The sequence below is a fragment of the Balaenoptera physalus genome, assembly GCF_965194825.1.
Source record: "Balaenoptera physalus genome assembly, chromosome: 19".
Classification (NCBI taxonomy): Eukaryota; Metazoa; Chordata; class Mammalia; order Artiodactyla; family Balaenopteridae; genus Balaenoptera; species Balaenoptera physalus.
In genome coordinates, this window is record NC_138900.1 from 8,672,520 (window position 1) to 8,700,290 (window position 27,771).

Genomic DNA, 27,771 nt, shown 5'->3' on the forward strand with positions numbered 1-27,771 from the left:
GAAGTTCCATCAGTGAGACTTTATTCACATATTTATGCTCCCTCCCCGCGTAGGCCGGGGGCTTGGGCGGGAGCCCCGGCCCCGGCCCTGGCCCTGGCCCAGGACTGGCTGGGCTCACATGTGCTGCCTCCTGTGCCGCAGCACCTCCGTGGGCGTGAACAGAAAGTCCTTCTGGCAGGCCTCGCAGTGGTAGGGCCTCTGCAGGGCGGATGCCTTCTGGAGGGGCTCGGGGGCAGCTTCCTCAGCCCCTAAGGGAGAGGAGACGGGAGGCTGTGAGGGGGACGCGCCATTGCATGCTCTCACCCCCACCCAAATCCCAGAAACCTGGCGGGGTTAGGCTCTCTCCTGGCCTCTGGGGACTCCAGCTCTGTGTCCTCCAGGAAGCCCTCCTTGATCAATACAGACACAGAGGCGAGTCTTTACTCTGTGTCCCAGGGGGTGAGAGAGACACAGAGAAAGACACAAGCAGAGACACAGAGACTGAAAGAGACAAATAGAGCCCAGGGGTGGGACCACGTGGCCCTACAGCCATCTCCCCAGCAAGCGCCAGCGTGTGGCGTGTGGGGCACCACAGCAGACTCTGTGCCCGGGTCTGCCCACTGCAGCGTCCCCTGGCTGACAACAGGATGGACGTGGCCAAGGCAGAGACAGCTGCAGGACAGAGGAAAGAACAAGAGCCACGGCAAGAGAGAGACAGAGAAACAGACAGGAACACACAGGCCGACCGGACAGGCGGAGACACAGAGACCAAAGCGAGACAGACACCACGAGCTGAGAATGAGGTGGCGCCAGGGCCTCCTGGTCCCAGGCTCTGGGCCCTTGTGACGGGGTCCGCACGTGGCCCCAGCCAGGGCAGCTGGCTGAGGTCGTGGGTCCCCAGAGTGTCGAGCAAGTGCCCAGAGGCACAGTCAACAACCACAGGCTGGACGGACAGCTGGGCAAACACAGGCGCCCCGGCCGCCACCGCCCCAGCCTCACCTGGGGGACCGTCCTGTGGGGCCTTGGGGCAGGTGTTCTCGTGGGCGATGCGCTCCAAGGGCGTGAAGGGCATGTGCAGGTCGCAGTGGGGGCAGGTCCAGAAGGTGCGGAGACAGTCGCTGTACAGGTCCGCATCGCTCTGCGACAGGCAGGTTGTGTCAGGCCTGGCTCCCCGCCGCACCCCGCCGCCAGCCTGGGACCTTCCCAAAACCCCTCGGGGCTGGCAGGCCCCTTTCTGAAACTGCATCCCTGGACTAAGCTGGAGTGTGGTTGGGGGCAGAGGGTGGGGGGAGTCACTGAAGTCACATTTTCAGGGGCAGGAGGATGAGGGGCCAAGGTGGGGTCCGTGCTCACCGTGAGGCAGCTGTAGGTGAGGAAGTCAGTGACTGCGTAGCCCCCTTTGGTGGGATGGGGGGACGGGGTAGAGCAGCCAAAGAGGCCAGGGAGGCTGGGGGCAGCAGTGATGGTCTGGGGTCCCACATAGAGGTTCTGGATTTCCAGCCCTGTGAGCCGCCGGAGGCTGTAGGAAACCTGAACAAAGAGAGACAGGAAATAGGGGAGAGAGACTCAGGCAGACATGATCGGAGCACCTGGATCCAGCCGTGCCGAAAGTCCACCCCTGGACTTTTCAGTTATGGGGGCCAATTGCTTAAGCCAATCACAACACGGTTTCAGATACTCATGACCACAGGCTTGTCAAGAACATTCCCTGATGCCCCATCCCCCATCTCACCTGCCTTCCCCAGACCCCTTCTCTCCTTATGACTGCTGGGAACACATCCAGACCTTAAGTGTGACCTGCAAGTCTGGCCACCTTGCCCCTTCTCCTCCAGCACGTCAGCCTGTTCCCCTTTCCCTGGTCCACTGGGTCGCACCCCATCCACGGGTAATAGCAATAGAATCAGGAGCAATTCTCAACTCCCCACCACTAAAAGAGGTGGGGGATCAGTTTCAAATCTGCTCCGTCCGAATTCTTCCTGTCTGTCCTCCACAAATAGACAGATACCTTACAGCTTCCCTCTCACACCCTGCACGCCCTTAACTGCAAACGAGGGGTAACCTGCACCACACATGCAGTATGTATTCATGAATATCTGTTGAATGAGGGCCGCAGGGGTTAATGGCATGGCTCCTGGGGTCAAACCCTGGCTCTCCCCTTACCAGCTGTGTGACGTTGGGCTTGTCATCAACCTCTCTGGTTTGAAAACCCCCAAATGTGTGCATACTGATGAGCTGGAAGCCAGGCCTTCCAGAGCTTTCATCCCTATGGCTGATGGCCCCTCTGGCCAAGGGGGTGCAGGTGCCCCGGAGGCGGGTACCTTGGACGCCGTGAACTGCAGCAGCTCCCTGCTCAGGGCCGCCACCTCCTTGCGGTTCACGGGGGCCTCCTCCTCCTCATCTCTGTCCTCCAGCTGCCACCGGGCCTGGTGGGCCAGCTGCCGGTCCAGGGCGCTTTCCCAGTGGGCCCGGAGCCGCAGGGAAGCCGCCAGGAGCCGGACAGCACTCTCACTGTCCGCAAGCTGGAGCTCCAGCCAGCCATCGGCCACCAGACGGCAACAGTCACCATTGGTGTCCAGGGACCGGCTGAACAGCAGGAGGGACTGGAAAAGAAGGGGCAGGAGACAGGCAGTGGCAGGAGGGGCAGGATGCCATCATAGAGGGGCCCCCCACCTGGCTGGGCTCCTGCCCACCCCCCACTCTCCCACCCACCCATCCAGACGTCCACCTGTCTCTCCAAAGCATCCACCCACCCGCGCAGCCGTCCACCCAGCCCTGCAACAAATACTGGCCACACGCCTACTCTGTGCCAGACACTCTTCCGGGTGCCAGAGACACAACGTGAACAAGATGGACTCAGGCCTCGCCCCACGGAGCTGAAATTCTACTCGGAGAAAGAGACTAACGAAGACTAAAGAGTAAAACACAGAGCAGGTTCCAAGAAGTCAGGGGAGTCGTCACCTGTGCTGGGGGCCAGCGGCCGTCTCCATCTCCTTAGGGTTGGGGCTACACGTGTGTGTCTTTGTCAACACTCGTCAAATGGTGTGCTTACTATGTGTATGCGTCACTCTCTATACCTTTTATCCTCAAAATATATACACAAATATTGAATGCTAGTTAACGGGAAGCATGCTGAAGTGCTTACAGGTGAAGGGTACTGATGTCAGCAACTTACTTTAAAATGCATCAAGAAATTCAAAAGAAAGCCCACCTATTAAAATAGATTGATGAGTGGAGAGGTGATAAAGCAAAGACCGAAATGTTAGCTGTAGGACTGGGGAGTAGGAATATTGAGTGTTCACTCTACACTTCTTTCAACTTTTCTCTTTGAAAACTGTCAAGATAACACGTTGGGGAAAATTCTATGGGATGGGGCGGGGGTGAGTGGATAGGGCAGGACTGGCCACGGGTCGAGGGTCTGTGGGGCTGGTGATAGAATATGAGAGTTCAGTGTGCTATTCTGTCTACTTTTGTGCATGTTTAAAATTCTCCATCATCAGAAACTGTACGGGACAGGGACAGGGGCAGGGACAGGGGCAGGGTGGGGCGGATTAAAATATCAGGCAGCATCTCGGCCAGCAAAGCCGTGTTTCCGTCCTGAGGTCCTGCTGATCACCAGTGCTCCGGCCCTCGCCCCACCTCATTCCTCCATCCGGCGCTGGTACGGCATCTGGTGTGGTCTCTTACATTTGTGCTTCTCTTTACCATCTGCCTCCCCCACTTATACATGAGCCCCACGAACACAGGGAATCTTGTCCATTCTGATCACGACTGCATTCCCAGCACCCGGAAGAGTACTTAGCGGCTGGTGCCAGGTGGCCACTCAGTACACGTTTGAACGAAGACATAACGGAGCAGATCAGAGTTCGCTATCTTGGTGCCAGTGGAAATCAGCGTCAACAACATCTCCCAGGGCTCTAGGAAGGGTTTCTCTCTTCCCTCTATGTTCCCTGGGATGGAAGCGAGGGGGTCGGGGTAACGGGGACGCCCACCTGAGGGGGGGAGGCCTTAGGTGTGGCCTGTGACCCTGAGCTCAGGCTCAGCCACTTGCTCGCTGTGGGGCTTAGCCAAGGGGCACGCGCTCCTCCTCACTGCCCCCTGCCCCCAGCCCCCTCTTCTCCCCTATGAAGTGAGAACTGTGGCCAGGCCTGGAGCCACAGGGCGGCCACACTGGGCACACAGGCGTGGCAGCTACTGCTGTCAGGAGCCCCCTTGCTGGCTGCAGACACATATACACACGTATATCTGCAACCTGAGCACGTCCTCAGCCTCCAGCGCCACCCGCTCCTGCCCTACGACCGCAGTCGCCTCCTTGCTGGGCTCCTGGCCTCTGCCCCGTGTCAGACCCTGTCCCAGCTCTGCTCAGAATCCTCTGGTGGTGGGGCGGAGGGGGATCCAGTCTCACCTGCCTCCCTGACCTCTTCTCCAGCCACGCTCCCCCTCACTGACTCTGCTCCAGCTGTTCCGTGTCCACACCAGGCACGTGGTACCTCAGGGCCTTTGCACTTGCTCTTCGCTCTGCCCAGGACACTCTTCCCGCAGAGATCCCTACGGCTCCCTCCCTCCCTCCCTCAGGTCTTTATTTGACTGCACCTTCTCAATGAGGCCCACCCGGATCGCCTAATTCCACACTAGAACCTGTCCCCTCCCCTCCCCCCTCAACCCACCCCTCCCCAATCCCCTTACCTGTTATTTTCATTTTCCCCAAACGCTTATCGCCCTCTACCCTATCACTTAGTGCTGCACTGCGTTTAGTGCTACTGCCCGCCCTCCCCCCGCGAGATGTGAGCTCCTGGAGAGCAGGAACCGGGTCTTGCCTTGTGCACCTTCCACAGGTCCTGGCACCCGGCAGGCACTCAGCGAGTAATGAATGGCAGCAGCCAGCCTGGGGGAAGGCGGCTCCTCCAGGCCCACCCGGGGCCCCCTGCCCTGGGACACAGCCATGGCACCGGGAGCCGGGAGGCAGGGAGGCTGGGGCAGGGACGCACCTGCAGAGCGGGGATGCGGACGCAGTTCACCAGGTACGCTTTGTTGGTCTCCAGCAGGGACACGAAGGTGAGGAGCTGGTGCTTGCTGCTCATCTTGTCCTTGTCATCTGAACGGGTCGAGGGGACGGCTCAGCTCCCCCCCCTCCCACACCCGTCATCCCCCAGCGGCTGCCTGCCCCACCCGGGCCATTCACACATCCACACAAAGAACACGCTCACGTGTGTAACGATAAAATGCCTGTGGCTTATTCTTAAATACTTTGCCAGGCTGGATGTGATTTTGGCTATTCAGTGATACTAAGAGCTATTGTTACTTTTGCCAGGGGTGATGACAGCATTGTGGTGATGCAAAAAAACAATCCTTAAGAATATGATTTTTATTATTATTACTAACTGGTAAGATGTCTGGGACCTGCTTTAACATGCTCCAGCAGAAAGGAAAAAAAAAAAAAATCAAGGGGACAGAAGAAACAAGGATGGAAAAATGGTGACAGCTACAGCTAGGTAAGAGCACGGAGGGTTCCTCACACTCTCTCTACTTGGAAGATGCTTGGAACTTTCAAAATGTTTTCAAAAAGGAGTAAAACAATGTAATAGGAAGAGGGTAAATTCACTTGGAATTTATAGCACTTAAAGATTAGAGAGAAAATTTCAAATTCTATCTTTGATATTTTAAATCATAAACCTTACCTTTTGGGGTTACTGTTTACCATTTTAGTGCAGTGTGTTACTTTCTTTACAAACAGGAGAAGGATGAGCTGTGTTTCAGCGCTCAGGCAAAGCACACAACTAGTCCTTCACGTTGCAGACGTGAAGCCCGCTCCTGAGTGCAGGGCCTGCGCCTGGGGAAGGGCACCCTGGTGGGACTGCCCTGGCCTGAGTGCAGCCTCAGCTGAGGCGACTTTTGTGGCCTGGATCCCACTAGAAGGCAGACCGTATCCAACTGCCTGAATGCTGGGGCTGGGGGAGCCCCCCAGGCAGGACCAAGCCCTGAAGTTCACGGGGCTCCCGGGACAGGTCTCCTGGCAGGCGCCGCTCAATTGCTAAAACCTCAGGCCTCGGGGCTCGGGGCAGCCAGCACGTAGTGGGAGGGCAAGGCTCAGCAAGGGGTGGACTTGCCAAGGCCACCCAGCCAGGTCTGGCTCTTGGGACCTGCAGGTCCCACGTCAGAAGCCCCAGCGAAGCTGAATGTGGGGAGGAGCGAGGGGGTAACCCCAGATGGCAAGGGGCACCCTGAGGTCACTGTCCCGCCCCTCACGTCCCCGATGGAGGGATTCTCCCCACCCCTACCTGGGCTCACGGTACCTCGGCTCCCATCGCCGCCCCTGGCCTCCTGTTCCTGTGTGTGCAGCACCTCAGGGCTGTTGGCGAAGATGCAGGTGGGGTGCAGCACGGCGCCCTGCTTGGTCTCGGTGTGGAAGATCTGGAGAAGCCGAAGGCGGGCGCTGGGTGACAGAGGCCCTCAGACTTGCTCTTCCCGCTGCCAGGTTCCCTCCTCCTCATCTCAACTCAGAAGTCTCCTCCTCCAGGAAGCCCTTCCTGACCTCCTCCAAGGCTGATCAGGTCCCCCTCCGCCCCTGGGTCCCCATCCCGACCCCAACCACTCTGGTCATCTGTCTGGGAACGAGTCTATCCCCTGCCCCTGCCACTAGACTGCAGCCCCACAAGGGAATGGCCAAGGCTGTTTCAGTCACTGCTGTATCCCCAGCACAGAGCAGGTGCTGGGAAGGGGTGACAGATGACAAAACACACACGGGGACGGGGAGAGGGAAGGAGACCCACCTGGTCCGAGTCCTTGCGGCCGCTGTTGAACGGGTCCGGGATGGCAAGCTGGGGGTAGAGGCCCCGGCCCAGCACCAGCTTGAGCAGGGCCATCTGGTCCCGAGTCAGGGCCTGGGCCGAGCTGGCGGCCGCCTGCAGCTGCTCCAGGTTGTGCCGGAGCTTAAACTTCACATCCTGGTGGCAACACGGGGGAAGGTGGGTTCCTGAGGGCCCTCCCCGCTACCCCAGGGGCTTGTACTGCAATCTGTGGATCCAAGGGTTTCTGTAGACTCCTGTCCATGGAAACCTGCCTCCTGAATGAGGGCAGGGCTGTGTCCTCTCAGACCCCAGAGCAGGGCCATGTCCCATAAGACCCCCAGGGCAGCCCACATCCCCACTCTGATAAACTCCATCCCCACCCACCCCAGGCACCAGTCAGCCCTGCGGCGCCTCACCTGGATGTCCACGTTGTCGCCAGCCCCCTGGGAGGCTGTGCCGCCCCGGTCCTCATCGCTGGAGCCGCCGTCCTGGTCCTCCTGGAGCCGCAGCACCTTGCGCCTGCGCCCCTGGCCCTCCTCATGCTGGCGCTTCAGCTGGTAGAGCGCCTGGCGCTCCCGGCGCTGCCGTAACCGGCTGTAGCTGTCCCCCGGCTTTGAGGCCTGGGCCCTGGCCAGCAGCCCGTGGTCTTCCAACAGCTCCTGGGGGCGGGTGGGGCCCGAGTGAGGGACACGGGGCAGGCCAGGCGTGCTCTGGATGCAGACGCACGTTCCGGTCTGGGGCCTGCTGCTGGCTGGCACAAGACCTCACCCTTAGAGCCACACTTTTCCTCAAATGAAAAACGGGGCCCTTCCTGGGACCTCCCTGCTAGGGCTGTTAGGGCTGAAAGGGGCTGTATGAGAACAACTCTTTGCATGGTGCCGGGCACATGACTGCTCCGGGAAAGAGCGGTCTCTGTCATCAGCCAACGGAACACCTGGGCCAGCCGCCAGGAGGGAGGAGAGGAGGCCAGGCGATCACCACCCAGGGTCCTCCCCGGGGCCTCCTCTCCACAGAGTCGTCAGCAGGCTCCGGGTACGCTCAGAAATGCCAAGACCTGGGCCCCGTCCCAGAATGACTGAATCAGAATCTCAGGGGGGGGTGGGTGTGGAATCTGGATATCACGGACCCTCCCCGTGATTCCAATGCACATTAGAGACCTACTGCCCACGCCTTTGGAAGCAGTCTCCCAGGGACCTACTGGATTGGACCTTCTGTTTCTCATCGAGCCCCGATCAACGAGGAGAGATAGGATATCATATGTGACTCAGAGAGTGAGAGAGAGAAAAGGACCCACACTTTTCATTAGTTTCTCAGCGTCTGGGGCTCAACAAAGGTTGAACCGTCGCTCTTTAGAAAGTCAGAGATGTATAAAAAAAAAAAAAAGTCAGAGATGTTGAGAGATGCCGAGAACAGCTGGGATGTTGGTGGTCGCCAACGTGGAGACCCCTGCGATTGCGTGGGAGGCCTTGGCAGTGACCGTCCACTCTGGGCCGCAATCTGCCCTCCTGCAGCCGAGAGGAACGGTTACACCGTTATTTTCGTTCCGTGGCACGCTACACGACCGCAGAGAAGTCCTCGGCACTGGATCTTTTTGTGCTCGAATGGAAAGATGCCCGTGGAATATTAACGACACAAGCAAGCTGTAGAACCACATCCTCATAATGACAATGAAAACTGCAAACATTTGTATGGGAACACCTGTGTGTCAGGCCCTTCTAAATAGCTCTACGTGTATTAACTCATTTAATCTTCATGGCAACGCTGGGAGGCAGGGGCTGTTTTTAGCCTCCCCGTTTTCAGAGCGAGGAGCTGAGGCCCCGAGAGGCCCAGTAACTCGCCCAGGGTTGCACTGCTAGCAAGCAGCAGAGCTCAGATTCACTGCTGGGACGTCCGGCTCCAAATCTGGTGCCCCGTGCAGCCTGCCGGCACTCGGCCAGCTCGGCTCCCCCACTCCAGAGAAGGCGGCTTTTTGTGAGGATGCGGCTTGTGACCCTGTCCACCCCTCCAGGAAGCCCTCCTGGATCTCTACCCCTTTGCCCGGGCCCCACCCCACACCTGGTGATGTGACGGTAGGGGAGGCACGTGTAGGGTGGGACTCATGACTGTCAGAGGATGGGAAGCCGTGCCGCAGAAGGTGTTCATGCACACCCCACTCCAGCGCCCTCCACCCCCGCTCGCCAGGTCTGTTCCTGGCCCTGTCTGCCTGGGCAGGCCGGCCCTCACCCCTCCTCCCGGGCCTCACCTTGAACTGGCGCCGCAGGTTGGCCATCTCATACAGCCGATGCTCCTCTATGCCCCGGTGGCGGCACCACCTGCGAGAGTTTCTGCTCCGTTCAGATTTCACCTGGGTGGAGGTCCGGCCACCAGAGGGTCAGGGCCTGGCCAGCTGGGAGGAGGGATGGGGGTGCCGACCCACTGCCCAGACGAACCCAGTGTGAGCCCAAACACCAGCCTCTGGGAGGATGGCAGGCAGGCCTGCCGGCCCTCCCTCAGCACCACCTGCTCTCCTCCTTTTTCCAGGTCTCAGCCCCACAGCCCCCTCCTACAGGAAGCCCTCCCAGACACCACATGGGGTCAGACACCCTCCCTGGGCTCTCCCAGCCCCTTGGACTCCCCATCACAGCCCATTCTGGGTGGTCACTGTCCAGGCACGGTCTCTCTCCTGCACTGAACTGGGAGCCCAGGAGGGCCGGGCCAGCACTGCCCAGAACAGGACCCGGCCCGGTCAGGGAACGTGTGCTCGAGATAGAGCCCCCACCCTAAGGCATCTAAACTCTCTCCAGATGGCACTGGCTTTCGTCAGTGCTTTAGAAACCGCAGGCTCCCCCTCAGGCGGGGGCCTCTGCACGTGCTGGTCCCATGAATGGAGTCGGGGTCCTCCGCAGACAGGCCCGGCCTGCGGAGGGCTCAGTGGTCGTCCCTGGGGTGGGGGTGGGGCGCACAAGGAGGAGCCACGGCCTCAGGGAGGCCCTGGCCCCGTGCAGAACGACAGCCAGACGGGGGCACCCTGCTGTCAACCTCACCTGCACCCAGGTGTTGAAGACGTTGAAGAGCGTGAAGGGGTCGCCCTGGTCACTCTCCAGGGGTTGCCGCGCCGCCACACACTCGGGGTTGCTCTGGGCGCCGCGGGTGAAGGGCGACTGGACGCTGAGGGCAGCGGCGATGGTGAGCACAGGCTCCGCCAGGTGGAACATGGAGCCCAGGATCAGCATCTTCCCTGGGGGCAGACGCCGCGCTGAGCCTCCTGGGCGCCTGACAGCTCCCCCAGCCCTCTGGGACCCCTGACCCCCCCTCCACCTCACCCACAGAGGGCCTCGGGAGCCAGAGGGACAGAATCAAACCCAGAATCGGATCCCAATGTGATGGAAGACTGTTTCCACCTGCCCCAAGGTCAGTGGCCTGTATGTCATGCATCTGACTCACCCTCACTGTTCCCCTAGCCTACGTTTCCAGAAAGTTCCTGTTACACATGTAGCCTCATAAGATAAAGTAGGGCAGTAAAACAAGGCTGTCCCAGAACCCCCTAGCTCTGTCACCTCAGGCAAGTCCCTCCACCTCTCTGTGCCTCTGTTTCCCCATCTGTGAAATGGGTTAACTGCAGCATCTACCTGCTGTGAAGATGAACTGTGTTTCACCTGTGAAGCACTGGGAGCTCCACCTGGCACAGAGCAAGAACGGTGACTGAGCCACCTGGGCCCAGAACTGCCCAGCACTGTATCATCTATGTCTCCTGCTCCACAGAGCCTGGGGACCGATGGTGCCAGCCTGACTGGGGCGTGCCTCCCTGGCGAGCGAGGGACAGCCTTTCTCTGAGCCTCGTTCTCCTCAACTGTACAACACGAGCGCCCAGAGGCCCTCCCCTCACCAGGTGAAGATGAAATAAGGGCCACAAAGTCTTCCATTGACACAAAGCAAATGCTCACAGACTGTTCCCTTTCTTCTCAGATCTGATTCTCCTTGCACTAGCCCTGTTTCCTTCTAAAATAAACAAAAATAACCATTTCCATAGCTGTGGGTGGCCCCCAGGGTTGGTGGTATCCAGCCCGCGGCCCGTCCTGACGCTCCAGCGTGCCGCAGTGATGGAGACTTTCACGACACTGACACAGGCAGAAAGCTCTCCTGAGCATTATGCTTGGGAAGTGGTGCCCCAGGTGGTAGAACTCAGCTAGGAATATTCTCTGGGCCGTGGATTGCTGGTAGACACAGAATGTCTCAAGTCAGGAGGATTGGGCAAGATGAATATGCCTCGGTCAGCAAGTTCCTCGGGAGGGGCAGGGATGACTCAGGAAGAGCAAGAGGAAGAGGCAGGCGGTTTTGACATCCAACCGCAAGAGAGGGGGTACCACGGTGGAGCTGGGGACAGGCTGTGCAGAGGAGGGAAGTGTCTGTTTTGTTTACTGCTGTATCCCTGGCGCTAGAACAGGACCTGACACAGAGGACCTGAGAATGAATGGACAGGGCCCAGAGAAGGACCAGACTTGCCCCCGGGTCACTCAGAGCGAGCGGTGTCCCACACCCATTCCCAGCACCCTATGTGATCACCCAAAGGGGGGTCCTCACCAATCACGACATCCACAGGCAGCTGGGCCAGCAGGGACCCGATGGGGGTGAGGGCCTCTGAGCTGTCCAGGGCCCCCTGGTCCCGGAGGTAGAGGATGGCCGTTTCCAAGCTGGTTGGTGGGGGGGGCTCGATGAAGGGAAAGGTTCGGGGGTCCCCCACGCTCATGCTCTTCATCTGGAATGAGAACCAAACCCTGTCAGGAATGGGGAACACATGAGCCACTGTGGAACACTGGGGGACTCAGGGATCACAAACTTGTGATACTTTAAAATGCGCAATGTCAAGGCCCATTGTACAGAAGCAGGGAAGGAGGGCCATTATCTGTCTGTCTGTCTAGCAGCTCTTCTCCACACCCTGGCCATGGAGTGAGCAGACGATCTAAGCTGGACCAGTTGAGGTTTCTCAGCCTCTGGTCAGAGCGACTGACTAAGGAATGAGCACATGACCTGAGCTGGGCCATTCAGAATCCTTCCCTGGGACTTTGCAGACTGGAGCTGAGAGAGAGAAGCTCCAGCATCCTCTCTGGTTGTGAGGGGCCAGGATGGAAGCCCAGAGCTATTGTGGTTAGTTTTTCCACTGCCTGGAAATTAGCCCATTCACAGCAGATGGAGAAATCCTTAATTTTTCCTAAGCTAGACCCCCACCCCCGCAACATGGACACACAAATCCATAAAATCCCCTTTTCTGCTAACAACAGTTTGAGTTGGGTTTCTCTCACTTTTGACCAAAGCATCCCGACTGATCCAAAGGCCCAGAGGGGTAGCAGGTCATGGGGAGGAAGCAGTGAAACAGGTACCATCACCAGGCCTGGCATGGCATAGGGAAGGAGCACCTCTCTGGTGAGTGGATGAAGGCAAGGCCGGCATGCGGCTCACGTGACCACGAGAGGGTGAGAACAACGCTCAGAGAGCCTAGGGGTTCAGCCAAAGTCTCTGCGTAAGGTGCCCTGCTCTCCTGGGCCTGATCTGGAGGGCACCGGAAGTTCTGGCATCCACCCAGCAACCAGTGGTACCACCTTCCTCCCTGCTCACGAAGCTGTGGTGTTGTCTGGGAGATCACTAATACTCATTAAAAGACCTTTGAACTAGAAGCTCTGGGTAAGGGGTAGGGCACGGATGTTTTTTGTTTTTTTAAGCGCTCTCGTGATTCCAACGCATAGCTGGGACTGCGAATCACTGCTCTGATCCAGTCGGGCAATGCCACCCACCCCCGGACAATTACAGGTCACAGAGTGGACACGTGACCCAGTTCTGCTGACAAGACAGGATGGGAGACCAGCCAGGGGGCTTCTGGAAAAGGTTCCCACGGCCTTAAAAATGAGACCCACAAATTGGGAATTCTCTGGCGGTCCAGTGGTTGGGACTCCGCGCTTTCACTGCCGTGAGCCTGGGTTCAATCCCTGCTTGGGGAACGAAGATCCTGGAAGCTGCTTGGCACGGCCAAAAAAAAAAAAAAAAAATGAGATTCACAAAGAGGGGCAGTTCATCGCCTCTGCAGCCAGATAGTAAAGAAGGAGGAGGTGCTGCCCATGGCTACCAGAGCCAGGTGGCATTCATGAGGCACGCTCTGGAGCTTGAAGCCTCAGATGGAATCCGGGCTCTGCCACTTGCCAGCCATACCACATGGATCAAGCTACTTAACCTCTCTGCATCCTTTTTCTCATCCATAAATTGGAATAAGTTTACCTACTACAGAGATTGTGTGAGGAGCAAAAGTTATATACGTAACTCAGGCACCTAGAACAGAGCTAGCACACAGGAAGTACTAGGTAAGTGCTTTTCATCATCATCATGATCATCGTCATTAGAACGGCTGCTGACAAGCTGCGGCTGGAAAGCTAGAAAAAACCCTGGTCCTTTATGACATCACCATTCTATTTAAATAACCAAGCCTGGGGACTTCCCTGGTGGTCCAGTGGGTAAGACTCCACGCTCCCAGTGCAGGGGGCCCGGGTTCAATCCCTCGTCGGGGAACTAGATCTCGCATGCCGCAACTAAAAAAAGATCCCACGTGCCGCAACTAAGACCTGGCATAACCAAAATATATTAAATACATAAATAAATATTAAATAAATAAATAAATAACCAAGCCTGGAATTTCCCTATCTCAAGGTTTCTTGTTATGTGAAACGGTACGTTTTCTGTATTGTTCAAGTCAGCATTTTTCAAACAGCAGGTTATGTGAGTCAGAACTCCATGACATGGGTCACAACTGGCATTTTTTTAAAAGGAAATCAAATGAGCAGAAACAATCAGTGTGCATCACCCATAGGAAAGGGGGCTGGTTCATGCCTCTCTCCCACCTGGGCACGTGTGAGCCTGAGGCAGATGCCACCTGCTGTTCCCCACTTTCAATTTCTGCTTCTTCCTGAGCACAGAGACTACACTTCCCAGCCTCCCCTGCAGCGAGGTGTGGCCACAGAACTGAGCTCTCACCAGGGTGAGTGGAAGGGAAGTACACTGCTTGTGGACGTGGCCCTCACACCCTCCCAAACGTAAGTCCCACGCTCTCTCCCCATTGCTGGCTGACACACATGATGAAGAGGCCCCAAGGAGATGACGGAGCCATGAGAGGAAAAAGGCCTAGGTCTCTGAATAAAGGAAACTGCCCACCAACCCAAGGACTAACGTTCTGCTGTGTTGGCTGTTATGTGAGTGGGTCTATTTGTCACAGCAGCCTAATCTAAGCAAAACTAACTACTGAGATACGAGCCATGACATAAAATGTACTGAGAAACCCTGGTTTTTTGTTTGTTTGTTTTTGTTTTAATAAATTTATTTATTTTTGGCTGCGTTGGGTCTTCGTTGCTGTGTGCGGGCTTTTCTCTAGTTGCAGAGAGCGGGAGCTACTCTTCATTGTGGTGCGAGGGCTTCTCACTGCAGTGGCTTCTCTTGTTGTGGAGCACAGGCTCTAGGCGCACAGGCTTCAGTAGTTGTGGCATACGGGCTCAGTAGTTGTGGCTCACGGGCTTAGCTGCTCCACAGTACATGGGATCTTCCCGGACTAGGGCTCGAACCCATGTCTCCTGCATTGGCAGGCAGATTCTTAACCACTGCACCACCAGGGAAGCCCAAAACCCTGGTTTTAAAAGCCACTTCTTGGGGCTTCCCTGGTGGCGCAGTGGTTGAGAATCTGCCTGCCAATGCAGGGGACGTGGGTTCGAGCCATGGTCTGGGAAGATCCCACGTGCCGCAGAGCAACTAGGCCCGTGAGCCACGATTGCTGAGCCTGCGCATCTGGAGCCTGTGCTCCGCAACAAGAGAGGCCGCAATAGTGAGAGGCCCACGCACCACGATGAAGAGTGGCCCCCGCTCGCCACAACTAGAGAAAGCCCTCGCACAGAAGCAAAGACCCAACACAGCCAGAAATAGATAAATAAATTAATTAATTAATAAAAAGAAAATTCACCCATTAAAAAAAAATAAAGAAAATAAATAAATAAAAATAAATAAATAAAAGCCACTTCTTTTTTTTTTTTTTTTTTTAAAGCCACTTCTTGATGGATTTTCTGTTACAGCTGAAAGCATTCTGATTGAGTCACAAGGTTCTTCCCATGATCCTGTGGATTTGGGGGGATAGTTCTCCCCTCAATACAGGATCTGACATTTGGAAGGAATGCGCTCCACTCAGTGGCCTGGCCAGCCCTGCCCTTCCTGAGCCTGAAACCATGTCTAAATGCCTCCTGGGTTCCTCTCTGGCACCAGCACTCAGGATCCAGTCCCTTACCAGCCCCTGCCTCACCTGCAGCACCAACGCATCCAGGGCGACCCTCCGAATCTCCGGGACAGGGTAGGGGGCGAAGGCATCATAGTCCGATTCGGCATAGAGGCGGAAGCAGACACCAGGGCCCGTGCGGCCCGCCCGGCCCTTACGCTGCTCAGCACTGGCCTGACTGATCCAGAACTCCTGCAGCCGCTGCAGTTTGGCCTGCGGGTCATAGCTCATCTCCTTCACCTTCCCTGGGTAGGCAGGAAGGTAGCAGGGAGGGAAGGGAATGTGTGTGCAGGAGCCACGTGGGCCCTCCATGCGCCTGGCCCTCTACCCAGCCGTTCACTCACTGACACCCTCACTTACTCCTTTGTTCCAGTAACACTAACTGAGAGCTTACTCTTGGCCCCACCCTACCATTTTGTTAATGTATTCTTTAGTTTCCTCATTCACTTATCTTTTCATTTATTTTCTCAAGCCTTTTCTTACTCAGAGGTTCAGTCATCCAACATAAAATTATGGAATCTTTTGTCATCAGTGGCATCAGATTCAATACAATAAGATAACCGCTGACATTTATTGAGCATTCACCCTGTGCCAGGTACCAGCCTCAGCCCCCAAATATATTAACTTCTTTAATCCTCACAACCTGAGGGAGGTGCTGTTATTATTGCCATTTTACAAATGAGCAAACTGACGCACTGAGAGTCACACAGCCGGCAGTGTACCTGCAGGCTGGCCCCAGTGTCTCCTCGCCACTAGGCTATGCTGACTTTCCAGAGAACAGTCTAGTTGGGAAGACAGACAATAAATAGATTAAGATATATAAAATATAATGCCCATACTATGAAGAAAAATAAAGCCTCATAAGGGAAGTGACAGTGAAAGCAGATCACTTAGATAAAGTGAACACGTGGGCTTCTCTAATGGGGAGACATTTGCACAGGTCCTGAAATAAGGTGAGGGAGTGAGCCATGTAAAAATCTGGGGAGAGACAGCTGTCAGCACAGACGACGGTAAGTGCAAAGGCCCTGAGGCAGGAGCAAGCTAGGAAGGCCTGAGCAAGATTAAGATGCTGCCACTGCTCCACAGCCCTAAACACTACCTCCTCCCTGCTGTGGTCCGGAGTTCCCTCACTACATGTGCACAGCTCCAAACCCCACACTTCTCACCAGATCCTTGAGGTAGCTGCGGGGCAGCGCTTACCAGAATCTACAACAAAGCGGATCCCATCAATGGTGACTGAGGTTTCAGCGATGTTCGTGGAGAGGATACACTTCCGGACTCCAGGTGGGGCCATGTCGAACACCTGGGGTATAGTGAAGAGGCGGCATCAGTGCCTTGTCTTTCTCTCACCCCAGGCCCTTCGCACAACTAACTCGGCACTCACTAACCCATGTGTCCAGTGGCCTCCTGGATGTCCCATGGGCACCTCACAGCCATATGTCTAAAACAGCCTCAGCACCTTCTACTGAACCCTTCCCTACTCGGGGCCCCATCTTAGAGATGGCTCATCATCTACTGCATCACCGGGGCCAGAAACCTGGGCTGTCCTGGGTGTTCCCTCCCTTCTCACCCACCCAGCCACACCTGATTATCTTAAACATCTCATGAATTCATTCCCTCCTCCCCAAACCCACAGCCCCTGCCCTGCTCCACGCCCCTCCTTTCCCACCCCAATCCCGCTCCAGCTTCCTCCCTGGTCTCTGGTCTCTAGTCTCATCCCCTCCCATCCAGCCTTCACATGCAGCAGAGGGATCTGCTAAAGCACAAACTGGCACTGCCCGCCACCTTGCTCAGAACCTTCCCATGATCCCCCCCAGTGCCCTCAGGACAAAGCCCACCACCACACTGGGTCTTCAAGGTCCCTGGTGGTCTAACCCAGCCCACCCCTCCAGTCCCATCTCTCCTGACTTCCCCTTCACAATCTGGACCCAGCCACTTTGAGTGCAGTTTCCCAGCTGTCCCATCTTTCTCTCACCCCAGGCCCTTTGCACAAGCACTTCTCATGGACCCAAGAGACAGCCAAGCACAGTGGTTAAGAGTGGCTGTCAGCAACTGCAGCCTGCAGGCCAAATCTACCCTGCCACCTGTTTTTGTAAATCAAGTTTTAATGGAACACAGCCTCACCAGGTCAGTCTACAGCTGCTTTCTACCTGTAATAGTAGAGTAGTTACGACAGAGACCATAGAGCCCATAAAAACTAAAAATTTGCCCTCTTCACAGAAAGTCTGCCAACCTCTGGTTAAGAGTATGGGCTCTGGTACCAAATTACCAAGTTCTACGGCCTGGCTCTGCCAATTATGTGACTTTGCATAAGTGCCTACACCTCAGTTTCTGTATCTGTTGAATGGGGACAACAGGACCTGGCAGACAGGGCAGCTGTGAAGATCAGAGGCAACGAGTACACAGAGCTCAGGACTCCGCCCAGCACAAAACAAGTGCTCCACACACTTCAGCTGGGACACGCTTTTCCTCACCCGCTTCCCAGAATGGGGCTTTCTCAGGTCTCCACGTGCAGAGTCCCTTCCTCCAGGAAGCCTTTCCTGAATCCACCAAGACTCTGCTCTCAGAGTATCCAGAGTTCTCCTCTACCACTTGTGGGATTGTCAATTACTTGTCTATCGCCCCTCAGCAGCCCAGCAGCTTGAGGGGAAGAACCATATCTCAGCTCCCACTGTGTCCCAGAGAGGCCCCTGGGAGCAAGGGGGGCACTAAGGAGGTGCTCAAAGGTTGTTTCTTTAATCACTAAACAACCAAGTCTGACCTGAAGGGATTCTTCCGGAGGTGACTATGGTAGTCAGCCTCCAGGACAGCCTGGGGGAGTCTCAACTCCTGGGATTCACACCCTCACCCAGCACCTTCCCCCTGAACAGGGCAGACCGGGTTAAAAACTAAGGGATAGGGCTTCCCTCGTGGTGCAGTGGTTAAGAATCCACCTGCCAATGCAGGGGACACGGGTTTGAGCCCTGGTCCAGGAAGATCCCACATGCCGCGGAGCAACTAAGCCTGTGCACCACAACTACTGAGCCTGCGCTCTAGAGCCCATGAGCCACAACTACGGAAGCCTGCGTGCCTAGAGCCCGTGCTCCGCAACAAGAGAAGCCACTGCAATGAGAAGCCCACACACTGCAACGAACAGTAGCCCCCACTCGCCACAGCTAGAGAAAGCCCGTGTGCAGCCATGAAGACCCAACGCAGCCAAAAATAAATAAAATAAATAAATTTAAAAACAAATAAAAATAAATAAATAAAATAAAACTATCTACTATCTGGAAATTAAAACAAAAAACAAAAAACAAAAACCAAAAAAACTAAGGGAAACTGTTTTCATCCTTTTTAGAAATGATGGTTTGTGATTTCCAAAGCTAGGTCATAAAAGGTGTTGTGGCTTCTACTTTGGTCTCTTGGGAAGAGCCAGCCACCATATTGTGAGGACACTCAAACAGCCCCCTAGAGAGGCCCCCAGCCAAGAGCCAGCTCCATCTGACAGGATAATCCTCCAGCCACAGTCAAGCCTTCAGATGAGAGCATCCCCAGCTGACATCTGACTGCAACCTCATGAGAGTCCCTGAGCCAGAACCATCCAGCTAAGCTCCTCCCAGATTTCTGATCTACAGAAACTATGTGAGATAATGAATGTAACAGTAAACGTGCTGCTAGGTTTGGGGGTAATTTGTTACACGGCAATCAATAACTAAGACAGTGACCCAAAGGCCTCTCTCCCAGCACCCTTCCATTCCAACCAGGAGGTCTCTTCACCTTTCCCCACACCCCACTCACAGGTTCCCACCTCCAGGCCTTTGCTCAAGCTGCTTCCCCCCACCTGGACTGCCTTCCTCCCTCTTCTCCTACTCAAAACCCTCCTTGTCCTCCAAAGCTCAGCTCCAATGCCTCCCACCTCATCAGGAACTCAAAGGTGGGAGCAGCCCCTCTGCAGCCCACAGCCCTGGCTTGTGGGGTCACATCAGTCCTGCATTGGCCGCCCTCCACCCCTCCTAGACCCGCATCTGCCCCAGGCGGCCTGGCTGCACGCGCCACCTTGTCCTGGTCGGCCACAGGGAGGGCACTGTGCAGCGGCAGCACCGCCCAGCGCTGGGTGTGGCTGGCGTAGGTCTGGGCGGCCTCGAGCACGGCGCTGATCTCCGCCATGCCACTGAGGAAGACCAAGAGGTCACCCCGCTCCTCGGGTGGGTACTTATTGTCAATGGCCTCCAGCACCCTGAGGAAGGGCCGCGGGTCCAGCTTCTCCGACTTGGATGTTGTCGGCTCGGCCTCCTGCGGCTGGTACACGACCTGTGAGGAGACAGCCCCAGGCAGGAGCATACCTTGTCACTCCAGCTCCCGAGCAACGGGGCGGGGAGGTCACAGGCTGACAGAGAAGACACAGATCAGTCAGGCAGCAGACAGCACACTCAAAGACGATAATTTGAGGAGGATGTAATAAAAGGTCAAAGTATCAAGGTAATTGGAAGGTTTCTGGGGTGCTGGTAATGTTCATGTTTTTTAATCTGGGTGCTGGCTCTATACAGGTATTTAATTTGTGATAATTAATTGAGCTGTACACTTGTGATATGGGTACTATTTTGTATCCAGAGTGTAACTCCAACAAGAACAAAATTTTAAGGGGCAGAGTTGGGATTAAAACTCTAGAAATCACTTCTCTGAAAGCATCCTCACTGTTTCTAATGGCTACTTAGAAGACAGACTGATGCGCATTTAGACCCAGAAACCACAAGGGACAGTGCATCTCCTGGTGCTAGGAACCTCAGAGCTCTTAGCAATTCCTGGGCCCAAAAACAAGAGGAAGTAGTGGTTATCAAAACCATAAAGGAGAGAGCTGTGTGGGGAGACATCTCGAAAAGGAGCTGTGACTGCGGGTGAGGGTCACAGTTCACTGGAGACCTCGGGGGAGGGGGCTGACTCTCCTTTTCCCACTGGTCAACCAGAAGGCAGACGGGAAAGGGGTCCGTTTGTGCCTCCCAGGGAAGACAGGAAGGTGGGGAAGGGACAAGGAGATCTGGAAGGGCAAACAGAAGCTATCGAGCACAGGGCCATGTCTGTCTGTGAGTGGGATTCAAGTCCTGGCTCTGCCACTTCTGAGAAACTGCTAAACACCCTGTAATGCACAGGGCAGCCAAGAATTATCGAGACCCAAATGTCAAAAGTGATGAGTCTGAGAAACCCTGCCCTAGGAGATGGTAGAGCAATGAGAAAAGAGGAGCCTGGGTCCCTGAATGACCACGTAGAACAGAGCTGCCCATCAGCCTGGACCAGCCACACTTGGCTGGCTTGGGTTATATATGAAAAATTTATTTCTATGTTATTTGAGCCTTTAAATTTTGGGGTCTCCTCTAACAAGCACTTAGCACTCTATCCAGCACACTGAAAATGCTCCAAAAACAGCAACTTTAAAAAAGAGAGAGGGAGAATGTCATTAATCAAAGAGATGGGAAACAGAGAAGAGAAGAGAAGGGACATGTCCAGGGTGGCCAGAGACCAGGTGGGAAGTCTGGGGAGGGGGGAGGGGGGCACCGACCGTGATGGGGAAGAGCCTCCCGGGCACCTGTACCACGGGGGCATTGCCGAAGTAGCTGGAAAAGAGCGAGATGTTGATGGTGGCGGACATGAGGATGACCTTGAGGTCAGGTCGCTGGGGCAGCAGGCGCCGGAGGATACCCAGGAGGAAGTCGTTGTGGAGGTGCCGCTCGTGGACTTCATCCACGATCAGGACCTGGTACTGCGGCAGGCTGGGCTCCCGCTGGATTTGCCTCAGGAGCAGCCCCACTGTCAGGAACACGATCTTGGTGGCCGCCGAGCGTGTGCTCTCAAAACGGATCTGGTAGCCGACCTGGGGGTGGGGGGCAGTGGGAGCGTGTGGTCAGGAGAGGACCTGGGCCTGGGCCACAGCCCCTCGCCCTCCCCAAACTGAAAATCGGAGCAAATGTCCCACATCAGACCCTAGAGTCCAACAGGCTTGGGTTCAAGTGCCATCTCTGCCACTTAGTGCTGTTGACTTGGGCAATTCCATCCCACAGATGCATATTTTTTCCGCCTAGATGCTGTGAGAATTACATGTGCTAATGCACATAAAGTACTTGGCACAGAGCCTGATGTATGATACTAATTAATTATAATAGTAATGCTTAACCTTTCTTTGAGTCCTTTCTATGTACCAGGAACTACTTTAAATCTTTATGTATATCAACTCACTTCATCCTTACAACTACCACACAATATAAGCACTAGTATTACCCTCACCTCAGAAATGGAGAAACTGACACCAGTCATCCAAAGTAAAACCGCTAAAAAGTGTTACTGAGAGGAAATGTATCTTAACCCCTACCTCACATCATACACACATTGATTTCAGATGAATTACAGTCTTAAATGTAAAGGTTTTTAGAAAAAAACAGAACATCTTCATGACCCTAAAGTATGCAAAAATTCCTTACACAGAACCCAAAGAGTGGCAACCATGAAAAGAAAATGACAGACTGTATTATATTTAAATGAAAAGACACCATCATCAAAAGACACCATTCAGAAAATGAAAGGAAACTCACAGAATAGAAGACAAGATTTACAATACATAAATTCTACAAAGGCCTCATATCCAGACTCTATAAAGACATATAAATCAAGCACAAAAGCACAGAAAACACAAAAGCGAAATGGGAAAAAGACTTGAACAGACCCTTCACAAAAGAGGATCTCCAAATGGCTAATACATACATGAAAAGGCACTCAACGTCCTTAGTCATCAAGGAAACACAAATTAAAACTCACAATGCAGGGACTTCCCTGGTGGTCCAGGGGTAAAGAATCCGCCTTCCAATGCAGGGGACACGGGTTCGATCCCTGGTCGGGTAACTAAGATCCCACATGCCGCGGGGCAACTAAGCCCTCTCGCCACAACTAGAGAGAGAAAAACCTGCATGCCACAACTAGAGAGAAGCCCGCGCTCCACAAGGAAAGATCCTGCATGCCTCAACAAAGATCCTGCATGCCACAACTACTACCCAACGCAACCAAAACAAAACTCACAATGCAAATTAAAATGTGGTATCACTACAGACCCACTGGAAAATCTAAAATGAAAATGATTAACCATAACAAGTATTGGTATGACCCAGTGATCCTACTCTTAGATATACCCAACAGAAATATGTACCAAAACACACCAACAGGCATGTTATAGAATGTTCGTAGTGGTACCATTCACAAGAGCCTAAAACTAGAACTCTCCCCAGTTCCCATCAACAGTAAAAGGAACTAATATCTGTGGTGCCTTCACAGTGGAATACCATACAACAGTGTGAATGAATGGTGTACATCTACATGATAATACTACAGGTGAGTCTCACAAAACTAATATTGAGCAACAGAGGCCATAATTGGCAACAGTGAGCAAGAGAACATACTTTTTGATTCCATTTATAAAAAGTAAGAAAAAGAGGGACTTCCCTGGTGGTCCAGTGGGTAAGACTCTGCGCTCCCAATGCAGGGGGCCCCAGTTCAATCCCTGGTTGGGGAACTAGATCCCGCATGCATGCTGCGACTAAGAAGTCTGCATGCTGCAACTAAAAGATCCCGCGTGCCGCAACTAAAACCCAGCACAGCCAAAACAAACAAATAAATAAATTTTCAGAAAAGTACGAAAAGAGGAGAAAATAATCTAGCACTAAAATGACAATCTATCCCTAAGAATAGTGATGATTCTTGAGGCCTCAAGGCAGTAACTGGGAGGCGAAACGAGAAGGTTTCTGGGGTGCCGGTAAGTTTGATTTTTTTACCTGAGTGCTAGTCACAAAAATGCAGTCAACTTATGAAAATTCACAGAGTTATATACGTATGATACGTGCATTCTTCTGTATTGAGAGTATGATAACTTCAATAACAAAAATGTTTAAGTGGTCGAGCCAGGATTAGAACCCTAGAACTCATTAGCAGGAAGCATCCTCATTCTTTTTTTGTGACTGCCTAGAAGAAGACTGATAAACACTGAGGCATTTCCGATTTTTGACTGTTAAAGTGCTACACTGGGTAATGTTAGTGCCTCTGTCATTTGGACCATCTCCAGGCCAACTGATAGATAAATTTCTAGAAGAATCATCACTGGGTCAAAGGGTAAGTGCTTTCGTAACAATACTGCCATAGGGCAACCAACTTATTCCGCAAGGTCACTGGGAAAAACCGGAAACCTGTTCTGTCCCACTCACCTGTGAGCCATACTGACTGAGGCTCTCAAAGCCAACCCGCTTGGCCAGTGAGATGCAGGCGATTCGCCGGGGCTGGGTGCATGCCACGTGACTGAAGCCAGCGGCCAGCAGGTACTGGGGCACCTGAGTGGACTTGCCGCAGCCCGTGTCACCTGCCACCACCACCACCTGGTGCTCCTTCAGCGTCTGCAGGATGCGGTCCCCGTACTGGGCGATGGGCAGCGCCACGCGCTCACGCTGCAGTTTGGCCAGCCGCCCAAACGCCTGCTTCTGGCCAAAGTCCAGGTAGTGCAGCAGGGCCTGGCGGAACTCAGACACTCTCTCCGGGGCCAGGCGCCTGCCTAGCCCCCGTGAGCGCCAAGTGTCGGGGCCAAGGACGGAGAGGTTGATGCGGTAGCGTGGGTCATAAGCGCGAGGTAGGTCGGCCAGTGCCGGGATGCTGTGCTTGGGCTGCCTAGAGTCTTTCTCCTCCTTGCTGGTGGTCTTGAGATTCTGGAATCTCTGCAAGCGTTCAAAGAAGGTCCAGAACTTCTGGCACTCCTCAGAACCCTGCTGGATATAATCCTCATCACCGAAGAAGGCGTCCTCGAAGAGGCGACGTGTCTCTGGACAATTCCAGTCCCATTTCTCTGGGCCCTCTTCCTGATGGGGAGCCGGGGATCGGTCTCGGGGACCCCTGCCCTCCCTTGTTCTGGGAGGTGGCATGCTGTGGCTAATTCCAGTGTTGTCACAAAACTGGCCTCAGTTCTGATCACCTGGACCAGATATTCTCAGCCATTCCCCACCTCCTGCGGTGAGAGGCCAGTGCCTGCAATAAGGAAGCACTTTCCCTTCAAGGAGCTAATTTCCTCCTCAGGGGTGGGATAGGATCACGGCAGGTGCTGGCAGAGTAAACGGCCTGCGGCCTGGGTCAAGCTGGTGACACGCAGGGCACCTCATGACTCCTGTGGTGAGCTCTGGGATGGACACAAGTTCATCCTGGGATTTCGGGCCCTGAATGTTTGCGGGAGAGAAGAGAGGACATTCATTCATTTTTAGAAACGTTTACTAAGAGCCCGCTGTTAGTAAACTGGACTAGGGGGAGGGGCAGCGAGGAGTACGAGCACAGAGTCCCACAGGTGGTCATTTCGCCAGACTCGGACAATCCCGAGATGGAGGCTGTGATAAAGGAAGCCCAGGGGGCTGCGGCAGCCTTCCTTGACCGTGCTAGGGAGTCAGGGAAGGATCTCCGGACGAGGGAATGTTTGACCTGAAGGAAGGTAGGTCACGTGGCCAGTCAACAGCAGAACGTGGTCCTGAGAGGTAATAACAGGAGAGAGTTGTGGTCCACTGAGTTTCAGGACCCCTGAGGACCCTTTGAAATCAAGTGCACAGTTTTGCAAGTGTTACATTATGTATGTTTTGTTTTTGCCTGCCCGGCACTTCTTTTTTTTTTTTTTTCAGAAAAACGTATGCACTTTCCTTTGGAGAGCAGCCCTTGTTGGAATCCACATGGTTCCCACTGCCTTTAAGTTAAGAGAATTCCTACGGGTTGGGCAAGTGACAAAGGCCTGGCCAATCACAGTAGCCTACTCCCCCTTTAACCAGTGACTGGTCTGAGGAGTGGACACATTGGCCCGAGGAGGGCCAATCAGGGCCTTTCCCTGGAATTTACACTGTTATTAGGAGAGAAAAGCTTATTTACTGTGGCTAAGCAAGGACAATATAAACAGGGAGTTGTCTGCAGTAGCTCTTAAATAGTCTTTCCTAGAAATCTATCCTACAGAAAAGCCTGCACGTGGGCACAATGAGGCACACACAAGGATGGTCACCGAGCAACTACAAGGAGAGAAGTGGAAGAGGGACGGGGAGAAGCTTGGCATCATCGTTCAGTGCCTGAGGCTTAGTTCCCTCCAACCCTCCACTTCATGGCTACACAAGAAAATGTCTTCTTCTTAAGGTTTGGTTTCTGACTCTTAGCTGCATAAGTCCTAACTAACAAAGCACATCCCCTCGTATGTGCAATTTTCTGGAGGGAAGCCCATCACTCAGATTCTTAAAAGAGTTTATGATCTTAAAAGGGTCCCGAGACTTCCACGGTAAAGACTTCATGGTCAGGCAGATCTGGGTTTGAATCGCAGCTTTATCATTTATCAGATGTGTGACCACTGGCAAATTAAACCCTTTGCGGTTTTCTTCATCTATAAAATGGGGACAATACCCATCTCAAACACTGCAATGTTTATCACCTAGCCTGGCACAGAGAAGCTAGACAGGTAACTGGTACACAAGTCCAGTGCTTTCTCTCCACCATGACTAATAGCGAAAACAGTGAGAGGAACCATGGGCATATAACCTGGGAAAAAAAATTTACACTCAAATGGCCACAATTCACCTTGGTTCATTAGCAGTGCTTTCACCTACTCTGCCTTCAGTCTCTGAGGGCCATCACGGAAGAGTCCAGAGGTTCCATCTCTGTAGCCTCAGAGGGACCCAGACCAACCCTGGGAGTTATTAGAGCCAGGGGAGGGTTTCAGCTGAAGAACTTGAGAACTGGCAGAGCTGCTTCCCACAGAAGCAGTAGCCACGTGTGGGGATGTCTGGGGAGTGCACATCACTTCCTGGTAAACACCTGGGCTGCGTGATGCCACAGCACCTTCAGAGGGAATTCCTGTTCTGGAAGGGAAGGAAAAGGCCTTGGAAGACTGCCGTGACGCTGAGCCAGTGCTCCTCAGAAAAAGGCAGGGACAATTAGATGGAGGAGAGCATTCCTCCCAGACTGCTGACTGCCTATCCTTGCACGTCGGCCAGACTGAGAGCATTCTCATGACTCTCCAGGAATCCATTCTCTTAAGACTACCTTTTAGACTTCCTGGATCTACTAGTTTCTCTGTAACTGTGTCTCGGACCATCTCTTGGTCTCTGGGCCTGTGTTTCCTAGGCTTAAGGCTTTTACAGTTTTTCTCTGCTTCCCTATTTCTCTCCTGTCTGGATCTCCATCTTCAGGTCTCTTGTCTTTCTTGGTCCATCTTGCTCACCACCCTCATCTCTCTTCCCTTTCCTTGCCTGGTCCCATCTCTTTTCATTTATCTAATGTGCTCCCATTCTGATTCTGTTCTTTAGTCTGATTTTCTCTCCAACTGTCTTTCTCGAACTGTCCATTCGACGCCACTCCACTTCAGTTTTCCATCTGACTGTCTCATTTTCTGTTTGAATCTTTTTTTCTGACTCTCCGTTTTCGTCTCTCTCCATCACTCTCTTCCTCCATCATGACTCTCTCATTTCTCTCCACTTCTCCCTAAAATTTTGTCACTCAGTTGTCTGAAGTTTTAACAATAGCTAACATTTACTTAGGGCTGACGCATATACCAGGTACTATTCTAAATCACTCATATATATTTATATGCATACATATACATCATACACACACATACACACTTTTCTCGCAACCCTGGTTTTCCACTCTCATCTTTCTACGTTTCCCTCCACTTCCCAAGTTCCCGGTGCGATCACATTTCTCTCGTAGTCCCTCTGAGCCTCTCTCGGTAGGACCCATCAGCCTCTTGCCCTCGACCTCTCCAGTCTTCAGCTTCCCTCCTCTCTCAACCTCCCCGTCTCTCGGTCCCTCAATTTCTCGAAGCTTCTTTCCGTGCCTCCATTTCTTTCAGCCTCTCTGACCCTCAGGTTCTCTCAGGAACGCTCAGACTCCACCTCGGTCTGTTTCTCCCGGCTGCTCGGCCTCCTCCAACACACTGCCTCATCTCGGGATTTCCCTCCCCCCCTCAGCTCGCTCCCAACACGTTCCCGGACCCGATCGGACTCCGGTCGCCGCCGCCACCGCCTTGCGCAGCCGCCCCACCCCCTCACCTCGTTAACCGCCGCGAACGCGTCAACTTCCGGTCCGCAGGATCCCTCACGAGCCCGAAACCGGTCCTGCGCCTGCGTACGCCATCCTCACAGCCCAGCCCCGCCCCACTGTAGACATAAACCAGTGAGCAGCTGCGGACGCCCAAGACTCTCTCTGCGCCTGCGTACAGCACGCTCAGGCCCCGCCTCGCTTCGGGCGGAGCCTCGGGTGACGTTGCGCCCTCTAGGGGTCGGTGGAGGCGTGACGGTGGAGACTTGCTCTACCTTACGCTAGAACAGCTAGTACTTGCATCTGGGGATCGCCCGGACACTGGGGTTTTAGCCGAACTAGGAAGCTAGCCGGAGCCCAGACACTATTAAAACAGTCCCGTTATTTACTTATTATGATTCATAATTATTAATACATAATTCTATCAATGTATAATTCACCCTATCAACTCACTAATGAATAATACAACTCAACTTCCCAGCCTTCTGTCTTGGAGGTCCTATGTTTTCCAGCAACAACCACAGGGATTAGATAGTCGTTAAATGTTTGTTGAATGAATGACTAAATGAACGAGAAAAGTCAGTCCTCTTTAGTCTTTGATGGGCCACTCATTGCAGCACTGAGCCTCAGTTTCCCTATTTATAACACGAGTATAATACCTACTTTTCAAGATCGTTGGGA

At 54.0% G+C, this 27,771-nt stretch overlaps 1 protein-coding gene across 3 annotated transcripts; it reads right to left on the minus strand.

The window, feature by feature from the left end:
• On the minus strand, positions 1 to 27,222 carry DHX34 (DExH-box helicase 34). Of its 3 annotated transcripts, none has more exons than XM_082438380.1 (17): positions 27,102 to 27,222; positions 23,256 to 24,248; positions 20,573 to 20,884; positions 19,075 to 19,329; positions 16,240 to 16,342; positions 15,067 to 15,284; positions 11,325 to 11,499; positions 9,788 to 9,981; positions 9,007 to 9,108; positions 7,181 to 7,423; positions 6,747 to 6,920; positions 6,270 to 6,387; positions 4,965 to 5,071; positions 2,298 to 2,579; positions 1,333 to 1,509; positions 979 to 1,117; positions 1 to 248 (listed from the first exon to the last, which is right to left on the minus strand). In XM_082438380.1, exons 2-17 carry the CDS (start codon positions 23,958 to 23,960, stop codon positions 115 to 117), a joined length of 3,438 nt encoding a protein of 1,145 aa, XP_082294506.1. In that variant the 5' UTR covers positions 23,961 to 24,248; positions 27,102 to 27,222; the 3' UTR covers positions 1 to 114. The 3 variants fall into 3 exon arrangements, with proteins under 3 accessions (XP_082294506.1, XP_082294504.1, XP_082294505.1); XM_082438378.1 differs by having other exon boundaries at positions 6,255 to 6,387; XM_082438379.1 differs by lacking the exon at positions 27,102 to 27,222 and adding an exon at positions 25,630 to 26,652 and having other exon boundaries at positions 6,255 to 6,387.
• Between the last annotated feature and the right edge of the window lie 549 nt (positions 27,223 to 27,771).

Excerpts from the sequence above, each read along its gene's own strand:
- DHX34 (XM_082438378.1), bottom strand. The coding sequence starts at position 23,960 with ATGCCACCTCCCAGAACAAGGGAGGGCAGGGGTCCCCGAGACCGATCC. Across the intron at positions 5,072-6,254 it reads CCGAGGTACCGTGAGCCCAG|ATGACAAGGACAAGATGAGC; the intron begins GTAGGGGTGGGG and ends CGACCCGTTCAG. Across the intron at positions 1,510-2,297 it reads TGCAGTTCACGGCGTCCAAG|GTTTCCTACAGCCTCCGGCG; the intron begins GTACCCGCCTCC and ends CTCTTTGTTCAG.